A 12,025-nucleotide genomic window follows, 5' to 3' on the forward strand; every position below is an offset into this window, starting at 1 on the left:
CGGGGATGAATTTTTATATAACTCACCCGAGGCTTCAAGTTGGGCATAATTGGGTGCCGTACCAGGTTGCTAGCTGCTCGCTGTCTGCTCTGCTGCGTCCCCCCCGTGCCCGCCTCAGTTCCACCGATGATCCAGAGCACATTTCTGGATTTGCCGTGCGTTGAGGCTGTGTCGTCACTGCCAAGATGGTGACAGCCGGAGTCATCCACTTTGAGCTTCACAACGGCTCTTCTCAGACCTATGGGTGACGTCACGGAGACTACGTCCATATTTTATACAGCCTATGACTCGGCCTGAATGAAACTTTTTGGGTACGTTCGAACGGATGGCGGCTGATATCCAATAGAACGTTTTCAAATAGAAAGTACTTGTTTATGGTCTTTTATTAAAGATCTTTTCAATACTGCAGAATTGTAACTCTCACTCATAAAGTAGGCTACTATTGACACCCTCCCTGAGGATGTCTTTGTGAAACGAATCAATCGTCCCCATGCTCTGTGATCGTGCGCCAGCTATTGAGCCTTTCGGCAAGTGCAGACCAGACTTTACTGTGCATGTGTTTAAGGCTACCCCGCTGATTTGACGCGATATGGTGCCACAAATTCTCTTTTAAGCCTCCTTGGATTTATAATGCACCTTTTTTTTTACAAATGTTTTCTTAATATTTTTACAGGATGTCAGTCGTTTTGTCTATACAATGTCAGGAAATGTTGAAAATCATAATTTTCCAGAGCATAACATGACATATTCTAATGCAGTAGTCTAAAATCCAAAGAGATTCAGTTTACTATCATATAAGACAAAGGAAAGCAGCAAATCCTCACTGTCTGGATGCTGGAAACGGGGAATATTTAGCATTTGAGCTTGAAAGACGATCTACTAATCGATGAATCGACTACTTTAAGCTTTAAGTACCATACATTAACCTCAAGAGAACCTCCTAGTTCACCCTCAGTCTTCCAGTTGACCACTGGAAGGCAATGAACTACTGCTCTGTCAATAATCACTTTGTTTATGTTAGTGGCTGAAGAAAAAATATCTCCCCTCTCAGTGATAAATCAAACTGACAGTATGACAGCTACACATGAGTTTTTAAATGCATTGTCAGGCTATAAATAGCTTGCTTACGTTTGAATTATTATTGTTTTAAACACAGCAACTCAATTTTATGAATGTTGTATTTCTGAGAAGAGGCATTGTTTTACATCTGTGTCATGTCTATCTAATTTACATAACATCAAACCCAGATAAGCAATTTTTAGTAGATCTGAAGTGTGAAAGTATCTCCCTTATAAAGGATGGCAGCTTTATTTTCACTGACAGATTTCCAAAACTAATTATGCACCTGCGTATTTTATTTATTACTTTATATTGTATGAATAGATGCAGGATAAATAAACAATCCACAACAATGTTGTCTGCACACAACAATGAAGTGAATGTTTTTATGAATAAAAACTATGTGGAAAATATGAGCTAACACATAATTTATCTCATCCATTGGCTGGGGAGATATTGTTGGCTGTTAGGCAAATAAACAACAGAAATGAATCACGGTATTTGTCAAAACATGTTCTGCATTTAGTAGAAACTGAAAAGATGAGCAGAGCAGTGCTGCAGACATTACTTGTAGGCATAACAAGATCAATAGCGATATATAAAATCTTCATCCATGAAAATTAAATGTGTGGTGAAATATTCAATAAAACCACATAAAAAATGTTCTCCTTAAAAAGCAACTGCTTCAATCTACAGTGTGAGGTTCAATATTATACAGAGGTGAGATGTTGGGTATTTTCTAAAAGAATTGGTGAAGTATTTTCCAAACAGATACAAAATATTACTACTGTGGCTGCAAATGGTTTTATGAAAATGTTGATTTCCTGCTTTTAACATAAACCATATCACTAAAGACTTGCTGATACCACATCTAAAGATCTGTTTATGCACAAGGGTCTTTGTGTTGAGTAAATCTGCTATTCAAGATGCTCTTCACTCTTACATGTAATCATACATTACAGGCATTTCATTACATCTCTTCAAAGGTGATTTGTATAAACACCAGACGTGTGTGATGACTTTAGACTCGACAAAATCAAAAAAAAGACTTGCAACTCGACTTGGACTTTAACACCAGCGACTTGTGACTTCACTTCCACTTCAGCCTTTTGATCGAAAATAGCCTCTTTTGTAAATTTAATATATTATTACTTTGTTGTAAAAATGGCATTACATTTGATGAAGAGCGTGTTATGACTTGTTTAGAACTCAACACTCAAGGTTTAGGACTTGGGTCCATTCCTGTTTTGACTTGGGACTTGAGTGCAAAGACTTACTGGTAACTTGCAAAACTCTGACTTGGTCCCACCTCTGAACAAACACTAAACATTTACCCCTTTTTCTACACATTACATTTTGAATGCATTTGCAGCCTGCCTATTAATGAGATTCCTTGAAATGTAGCTCCTTGCAGATCTGGAAAACAACAAGATGTTCTCCGATGATCTGGAATGCCAAAAGCTGCTGATGGAGGCCATGAAGTACCATCTCCTGCCTGAGAGACGTCCCATGTTTCAGAGCCCAAGAACCAAACCCAGAAAGTCCACTGTGGGCGCACTTTATGCTGTAGGAGGGATGGATGCTACCAAAGGTACTGTATGGCTCATATGCAGTAGTTATCGATTCAATACACAGCAACGCAGTTCATTTAAATTGCAATATGCTTGCTGTGTCTGTGGTTTTTAGGCTCCACCACCATAGAGAAGTACGACCTGCGGACTAACACTTGGGTCCAGGTTGGAGTCATGAACGGACGCCGGCTGCAGTTTGGTGTCGCAGTGATAGACAACAAGCTGTATGTGGTCGGAGGGAGAGATGGACTCAAGACGTCCAACATGGTGGAGTGCTACAATCCGATCAATAAAGTGTGGTCCACCATGCCCCCCATGTCAACACACAGACATGGACTTGGTGAGTGTTTGTCTTGTGGGGCAAATGTAGCTCCACTTATTTCATTAAAAAGAGAGAAAACACAGTGATATATAATCTAATAATTACAGATTTTTTGCCATTCCAAAATATCTAGTCACTTTTTAAATTCAACATTTTAAAAACTTACAACGAAATGTGGACACTCGAAATGACGAATATGTCAGGGCTGCAACTAATGATCATTTATTTTTCCAGTTATTCTCTCATTTAACCGATTAATAGATTTGTCTATAATGTGTTACAAAATAGTGCAAAACACCCGTAAAACTTTCTCAGAGCCTAAAATGATGCATTCAAATTGCTTGTTTTATTCGTCGTACAATCTTAAACCCAAAGATATTTAGTTTATCATCATGTATGACAGAGTTTACCTTCATATATCTTGAGGTCAGAGGTCAAGGGACGCCTTTGAAAATGGCTATGGCAATTTTTCCTTGCCAAGATTTACCCTAATTTAGGAGTGTTTTTCAGCGTACTCCCGAACAAGCTAACATGACCGTCGGATTGTTAAGAGGTTAATAGTTAATATAATAAAAGATTGATACTTGACGTCCGTGTATTGATACAATATTGCCACGCAAAAAGTCGCGATAATATGCTGTATTGATTTTACCCCCATCCCTCATGTATGACATAGAAAATCATCAAATCCTCCCATCTGAGGTAGTTTTACTTGATAAATGACTGAAATGATTCATTGATTGATTAATAAACTCTACTCTTTTCAGCTCTATATGTCATCAAGAAAATTATTTCAAAGTTCTCAATCCACATTTTATGTGTATATTTTTTAGTTAAATTCTTTCTAACTTTATTATTATGTTTTCAGTGGATGTTAACAATAAAACAATTCTTCCAACTGATTCCATGTTTGAGGTTTTAGCTTGGTCAGGCTACCTGGCGTTATGAAACACCAAAAACTGCAGGATGCATGCTCAGGAGGGTCACAACTGGCAATGCTGTAAAAAGAAAAAAAGAAAAAGAAAAAAAAAAATCATACATTTCTTTTTGAGATAGACCTTTGATATTTTCCCATTCCCCTATCAAAGCTTGGCAGGCTGTGCTGGCCCTGCTCTTCCTCAGCCTTCCCTGCCCAATAAATCTCATATCAGAAGCGTTTTGATTCACAGTTGAAACAGGTCTGGGTAACAGAACAGGGAGATCTTGTCAAAGCATTCAGCTCGCTCACCCAGTGTGGTCGGAGGTATCAGCCAGCCCAGGAGATCACACTGTACAGATTACCTGTGTTGTCTTTCATCTTTCCCGCAGCAAATATCTCTTGCTGCTTTGCTTGTGGCGTGCATATTTTGAGTCTGAATATATTTGAGCTTAGCGTCTACACCAACGCCCCTGCCCAACCATTTCCTGCTGTGTGCATCATGGGTTTTCTTTTTTATTCCAAAGCCACCAGTCGGTAATAAAAGAAAGTCTCACTACGAGAATTGTTTCTGTCTGACAGTGTTTGTGTCATTCGAGGTTCTCCGAATACAGCCATGCCCTCATGTTCCCTCCAAGTAATTGAACTCTCACAAAAAGGAAATCATATAGAAATCTATTGTGTTAAAACATCCTCTGCAATGTTGCAGGGGAAAACCGCTTTCCTCTGCGACTTGAGAATGAGGAATAACAATGCAGTTTTATAGTCTTCCTGTTTTCTGAATAGATTTGGTCAGCTGCATGACTCACTCTGCCCAGTTCTAAAATGAGAAATGTTGCTCCACCTCAGCTCTCTCTGAGAACTGTTGAAAGAAAACAAGAGTTTGATTTGGAATTTTTTCACGATCACCTTATACAAATACACACATATTAATACATAATACTTACAGGCATCGTTAATCATCTAATAGGACATCTTCTTTAACTAAATCACCATATAAAAAACAGCAGGCTTTTGTGGGTAACATGTATCTCTGGTTTCCATTTGTGCAGGTATTGCTGTGCTGGAGGGCCCCATGTATGCTGTGGGAGGCCACGACGGATGGAGCTACCTCAACACAGTGGAACGCTGGGACCCGCAGGCCAGACAGTGGAACTACGTGGCCAGTATGTCGACACCACGGAGCACCATGGGAGTCACGGCACTCAATGGAAAGTAAGTTGCTTTATCGAACCTATACAGACCTTCTGACATTTTAATGCTGAAAAATGTGCAACTTTACACTTTGAAGCAAAGTCCATTATTGTCTTTCTGCTACTGTGAAATATCACGGGGCCTGAGTTCGAGGTCACTGGCATTTGTAGAGCCACAACAGACAGTGAGGAGGCGGACGAGTGCAGGCGGTAAAAAAGGAATGCCAGTGTCGGTGCATGGTTTTGAACGGGCCCTGTCTGCCTTAAATATAAGTTTGCTTTTTAAATGTAGAAAAGTTGAATATTACAGTGTTATAATAACCAGACAGCGCAAGGGTACTTGCATTTTTGTGCACTAGTGCATAGCCCGTTCGGAGCGCGTATTCGTCCGGAACGGGCCCAGAAGTGCTGCTTGCAGCATTGTCGAGAACGCGGTATGGCTGCTTGCACCCGTCAAGTGTGAAGTTGATTGGATGAACGCTTCTCGAGATATGCAAAGGACAGTCATACATACACTGACAGACATTCCTTTCTTTATAGTTAGATGATGCTGCTACAGCGCCTCCTAATGGCCAAATGGTACCAAATTGGCCATGGCTATTCAGACATATCTACACGTCAAGCAATTGTGGTTGCAATAGCACAAAGCGTTCAGGAGCTATATGACATTTTTTGTAATATAAGCCCTGCCCACAGCATTTGAGCAAACTTTCAGGGCTAGCTATAGCAAAACTGTATGAAACATCAACAATTCAAAAATTAAAATATTTCCAACTTTGTCCAGATATGTTGTGTACCAAACTGTGTGTGCAGATTGCTCAAAATGTGTAGAAGGAGTTGCAAGAAATCTGATTTGGACACAGTTCAAAAATGGTGGAGAATCAGAAACAAATGGGCGTTGCATATATGGATAGATTGTCTGGACCCACAAACGTAAAGTTCATTGTTATCGTGCCACCATCTGGCCAAATTGCACCACATTCGACACTGCACTCCCTTGGGTGCTGAGCAATATACTCGCCAAGTTTAAAGTCATTCGGACGAGCGAGATTCCTTGCTATATAGTTACATGTTTTAGGCAGTCTATTACAAAATCACCTTGTTTATAGACTTGAAATTCAAGCATGAACATCATGTCTGCGTTTAACGTGATAAGCCATCTGTTGTTTCCATGCAAAAATAATGTGACTGACAAAAACACTAAAGTAGAGAATATGTTTATGTCCACCATTAAATATTCTGAAAGTTCATTTTACTGACTGTACTGAAATGAGTTAACATGAAAAATTCAATAATTTGCTTTGGGAAAACGGTCAGCAGTAATGTAATACTTGGAATAGATCATCCAATAACACAGTCATAGTTATGTAACTCACAGCGTACTAGTCCAGGAAAAGCTGAAGTGCAGCGTTAGTGCAGTAATAGTTTGACAATGTTATACCTCCAACCTTTGTGGCCTATGTTAGATAAACTACACGGTGGCTGCAGTATAGTCGGCAGCTCAGAGCAAAGGCTGTTCTGATCAGTGTGGTAATTTATACAGGGTAATCTAGACTCTATAAAAGCAAAACACTTTGTGTATTTGCATGTATTAAATGCCTAACAACACTATTTCAAAGTAAATTAAGCAAAGAACAGACCGGCTCTCAGCCTAATTGAAATATTTTGGCGTGCCGAAGGAGGAAAGAGGCTGCTGCTCGGCTCCATCCAGTATTCAGCGTTAAAGTCGATGCGGAGTTATTTCTGCATCTAGGTCAAAAATAGACAACAAGGAAACTGTTTCCCTAGCCTCTACTTTCTTGCTGTCGGGCCTGTGAGCTACAAGCACTTAAAACACTGATGTGATCTTTCTGGGAGAGAACACTCTCAAGGAAAGGGCCTTTGAAAAATGCTATCCACTGCACACTGCTGTATCTTACAAAATATGTCACTATAATCACTGTTTTTACAAACATCTGACAACTGATGGGAGCTACCCCCACCAGACATCCACTAGTACTGTATGCACATGTCAGATTGTTTGAGATTTTTAACCCGCCTTGTGTAATTTCTCAGATTGTTTGCAGTAGGTGGTCGAGACGGCAGCTCGTGCCTGAGGTCGATGGAGTGCTTCGATCCGCACACCAACAAGTGGAGCATGTGTGCTCCCATGGCCAAGAGGCGAGGAGGAGTGGGCGTGGCGACGTACAACAACTTCCTGTATGCTGTAGGCGGACACGACGCCCCCGCCTCCAACCACTGTTCTAGACTCTCCGATTGTGTTGAAAGGTCGGTAAACGCTCCTTCTCTGGAGAAAACACAAAAATGTTGCGTAAGAGGTTTTGGATTGCAGTTGAATTCAGTCATGGGAGGGGAGGAGGCTGTAAAAACAAAAAGGAGAAACTCTTGATCCCCACCCTGTTCCAACATTTTGAGACATGTCTGTATCATACCATGATATTCAGATGAAGAGATCATAGTTTCCACAGATGGTTTTATTTGACAGTATCTGGCACCATCTGGTGGCCGCAATATCCCTCTGAATCTGAATCTGATGTAACTCACAGTAGAGCACCTCCAGTTGTAATTCACTGCTCAGAATACCTTCTCCCATTTTGGATTGCAAATTACGCCTCATTATTATGTGCTTCCCATTATTTGTGCATTTAAAGAAAAAACAATCTGATAATCTCAAATAATCTCTTCTTATTTTGTAAGTGGTGGTACTAGAACTAAAACAAGGATACCCCAACAGACTAGCTTGAATATATGTAAATATTTTTGTGTAGGATAGAAACACATTTGAGAAGATGTTTCATTTTAACATTCATGTACTTTCCCAAACGTTCTCAAATAACATATGGTTACCCTCTAGAGCTGTCCGATTTTTACATATTTTCCAATGATTTTACTCACTGGAAAGCATTTTGAATCATTTGTATTGAGCTCTTTATAGTCGATTAGCCTCATTTTAATGTAGTTAATTAATGTAACTTAAATGCATGTATTTGAAGTATTTTGCTCACTTTAAGCAATATATAATATCAAATAATTTAGAATACATTAGTGCCTACTCGGTCACATATTTGAGAGATTATGGCAGTTTCACATATTATTATGCAGTCTTATTTGTACTGTAGTTGCATCTAGTGTTTATACACAATACTTCACAATTATTATTACAGATCACGTTCGGTCATATAATTATTTGACATATTTTGTGTGAAACTGATATAAACCTGCATGAGGTAGCTTTAATCTTCGATAGTACCAAGTCTCAGCAAGACATGACTTCATTACCCCAAAATGATTGAAAGTAAATCATATAATGTCTCATTTTCCTCATCTTAGCGGTCAACATGGTGAAATTATTATTTTTTTCCAGCAACTTCTGCCTCCACTGATGAGTCCTGCTCTCTGTGGAGCCAGCTGCCGCCAGCTGCTGTCCAAGAGACAATTTTTGGCTTTTAAGTTTCAATCTGGCTCTCTGTGTGTGCTGAGAGGAGTTGCCAGTCTGTGATTAAAGAGGGGGAACATCAGGGTGTCTCAGTTAGTGGGGCTGGGACGCTGCTTTCTTCTTGAGATTCATGCTGATCGGTGAAATGATTTTTCACCATTACCAGTCATAATGCAAAAACAATCAACATTTTGCAATTACAGGTATGACCCAAAGACGGACACGTGGACCACTGTGTCCTCCCTCAGTGTTCCCCGGGACGCCGTGGGTGTTTGTCTGCTGGGCGACAGGCTTTATGCTGTGGGTGGATACGATGGCCAGTCATATCTGAACACGGTCGAGTCCTACGACGCACAGAACAATGAGTGGACTGAGGTAATCACATCCACCAATAATTTATCACAGTTTCACACATGGACGGATTATCATGACCATGGGCCCGGGGCACAAACTCGCCACGGACCCCCTACCTACACATGCAAATAGTAAACATGCACGTGCCCTCCCCAACGAGCAAGAGTTTGGTCTAACAGTAGCACAAGGCAACCCGCAACCACACAGCATTAGGGCTGTACTGAATAGTTTGAAGCTTTGACATTGCAACACTCAGTCTTTCTCTCTGTAACTGTCTCAGTCCTCAGTCCAGAAGTCAAAATGGATTGGAAAAAAAGACAATTATTTCCAAAATCCAACATGTTTTTATCGACTGAAATATTCTGCTTCAATCCATATTTGCTGGCGTTTAGCCTTTCAAAGACAACAGGCTAGCACCTGTATTGACGGGGTGGTGTAGTCACAATCTAACAGCACCATAAATTACATTTATATCACAACAGTAAAACAAAATCCCATTTTTTAGGTGATGACAACATAAAATATGATGGCAAAGCTTCCTTACCCTATGTACAGCACACTAGACTATATACATCTTTAGGAGTGAAAACAAACACTTTAATTGAAATAAAATGAATAGCCTATGAACAACAAATGAAGTACAGAGCCACAGCTATGACAACACAAAACCGCGGTGAAAAATAAATCCTCTTACCTAAACCAACAACTTCTTTCTGGTCATAGAACATTACCAAACGACATTTTCAAAATCACATTTACTCTAATATTTTAAACTAAAATACTTAACATTGAAAAAAGATAATAATTAGGGCAGTCAAAGTTAACACGATAATAACGCGTTATGCAAGTTCATTCTAACGTCACTAATTTCTTTAAGGCATTAATGCAATCGACCTTTCGGAGGTTGTAGTGGGTTCAGTTTTAAAGCCAGAGTGAAGATATTGACATAATAGAAAACTTAAGGAATCCATTAGTACCAACGTCATAATAGCTTGTTGCAAAGGAGGTTAAATAACGCTCCAAACTTGTGCTAAATGTTGGTGAGGAAAAACTGGCATGGCCATATTCTGAGCTCAAGATATGTGAATGAAAATGGGTTCTATGGGTACCCATGAGCCTCTCCTTTACAGATATGCCCACTTTATGATAATCACGATTGAGCATATTTGTTATGCTAAATGCAGTACTTGTGAGGGTTTCTGGACAATATTTATCATTGTTTTGTGTTAAATGATTTCCAATAATAAATATATACATACATTTGCATAAAGCAAGCATACTTGCCCACTCCCTTGTTGACAAGAGTATTAAATACTTGACAAATATCCTTTTAAAGTATATTTTGAACAGATTAAAAAAATTTTCAATTAATTTGCGATTAATCGCTATTAAATATTTTCAATCAATTGAAAGCCCTAATAATAATAATAAACCTTAAGCTCAGGGCCCTGGGCATGTGTCCACTTCGCCCCATGTGGGAATCTATTTCAGTCTATGGTTACACAACACAGTTTAAATATTCTATTATTATTGTTTTAGACATCAATAAAAATAGGGAACTTTTGACATTTAAAATGGTTCTTAATGGAATTGTAGCTTGTTTTTGCCAGAACTGGTTACACGTTATACATCGGGGTTCCAGTTAACACCGTTCGGGAGAAATCGGCATAAATCTGCTGAAGTCACTAACGCCTATCAATATTTTATGGCTTGCTTTGTTTTTCCAATCTTGCCTCTGTAACCCTCTTATCTGCATGAAGTAAAATGGGATTCTTTTTGAAGACGGCCTCAGACGAGAGGCTGCATGCTAACCTCTCTGTCGTCCTGCAGGAGGTCCCTCTCAACATTGGCAGGGCAGGCGCCTGCGTGGTGGTGGTGAAATTGCCTTGAGCGCTTTGTCTCACGACAGCATGGGAAACAAATGAGAGCGCGGCGAAGAAGAGTGGACAAACAAAACAACGGATCAAGGACACATCCTTCGAGAGTCGTGTGTTTTTTTTTTTTCTCCTTTAACTCTGCTTTCCACATTTTTCAGATGGGAGACACAGGCAGAGCCTTGCCCATAAACCGTTGTTTCTATCATTAGTGGACATGCCTGCCCACTGGGGAGGACTTATTCAGAAACTGGAATGCACTGCACATTCTCCACATTCTCAACCGATCAAGAATTTTCATAGACTTGGCTAAAGCTGTAGCAAGTGCCAAGCCTTTGTTGTACTGCTTTGTTATACTAGTTTTATGAAATGTTCTGTGTATGTCCGTAAATGTCAAAGTTACATTTGAAGTAAATAAGCCTGCAGGTTAGTATACATCTATACAGAGACTTTTCTTATCAGTGCCATCACATACAGTACAGTATATTTTGGGGTTTGTATTCCACTTTATAGCCACTGAAAGTTGCTATGATACATACTGTAAATGTAACCTGTGTCTTTCCTTAGTGGGTGGTCTGAACAGATTTGTACTCTATAGGGAAGAAGACCACTGTGAACAGGAGTTTGTCCAGGTTGGTTTAAAAGAACGGGAATGAAATCAAACTTTTTTGCTGAATAATATATTTCTTTTTTTATTGAGCCTGTAGCTACAGAACACCAAAGTCATTTGCTTGTCTTGGAAGTCTTGTTACGCATTAAATAAAAAAAAGTTTACAAAATTGTGAACTGCAGAAAAATATATCATATTGATATTTCACATTGCTGTACAGATTTATTTGTGAACTTTCTGAAACTACATTGGTGTTGATAGGATCATGCCTTCACTCTGGTGACTACAGTTATTATTCTTTATTTCTGGGCATGCTGGCTGAGCGAATGTTTTATTTGATTTACGCAATATTATATATCAACATCACTGTTCTGAATTTTTAAGGATATGATGCCTTTTTTGGGGTGGTGTATATGATCTTATCATTTGCATCACAACCATTGGAATAACACAGAAGAAACAGCAAACTATGGCTAACCAGGTGCATCCAAACCAGCTATCTGAGTCTGATGTGACTCTGAAAACGATTTGTAACTGCAATTATAACATGTTTTTGGGGCCAAATGTTAGTTTTTATCATAATTTTGTACAGCATGCAAACCTATAAATAAAATGACTTCAGTCTTCTCTGCACGTTCAAATCCTTGTCCAGAGCCGAATGTGGCAGATTTTGATTTCTCTTGTTCTGCT

At 39.4% G+C, this 12,025-nt stretch overlaps 1 protein-coding gene and 1 long non-coding RNA gene across 3 annotated transcripts in view; one reads left to right on the forward strand and one right to left on the reverse strand.

The window, feature by feature from the left end:
- Positions 1–11,976, forward strand: part of klhl4 (kelch-like family member 4) — a 37,131-nt gene extending 25,155 nt beyond the window's left edge. For both annotated transcript variants that reach the window (XM_037780769.1, XM_037780768.1), the window contains 6 exons: positions 2,464–2,650; positions 2,746–2,970; positions 4,921–5,083; positions 7,117–7,329; positions 8,701–8,872; positions 10,682–11,976. In XM_037780769.1, coding sequence (XP_037636697.1) covers positions 2,464–2,650; positions 2,746–2,970; positions 4,921–5,083; positions 7,117–7,329; positions 8,701–8,872; positions 10,682–10,741 — 1,020 coding nt within the window. In that variant the 3' untranslated portion in view covers positions 10,742–11,976. The remainder of the gene's footprint in view (positions 1–2,463; positions 2,651–2,745; positions 2,971–4,920; positions 5,084–7,116; positions 7,330–8,700; positions 8,873–10,681) is intronic.
- LOC119494695 overlaps positions 1–12,025 on the reverse strand; it is a 75,168-nt gene that overhangs the window by 17,323 nt on the left and 45,820 nt on the right. The gene's annotated exons all lie outside the window — the stretch shown is intronic.

The sequence above is a fragment of the Sebastes umbrosus genome, chromosome 9 (genome assembly GCF_015220745.1).
Source record: "Sebastes umbrosus isolate fSebUmb1 chromosome 9, fSebUmb1.pri, whole genome shotgun sequence".
NCBI lineage: Eukaryota > Metazoa > Chordata > Actinopteri > Perciformes > Sebastidae > Sebastes > Sebastes umbrosus.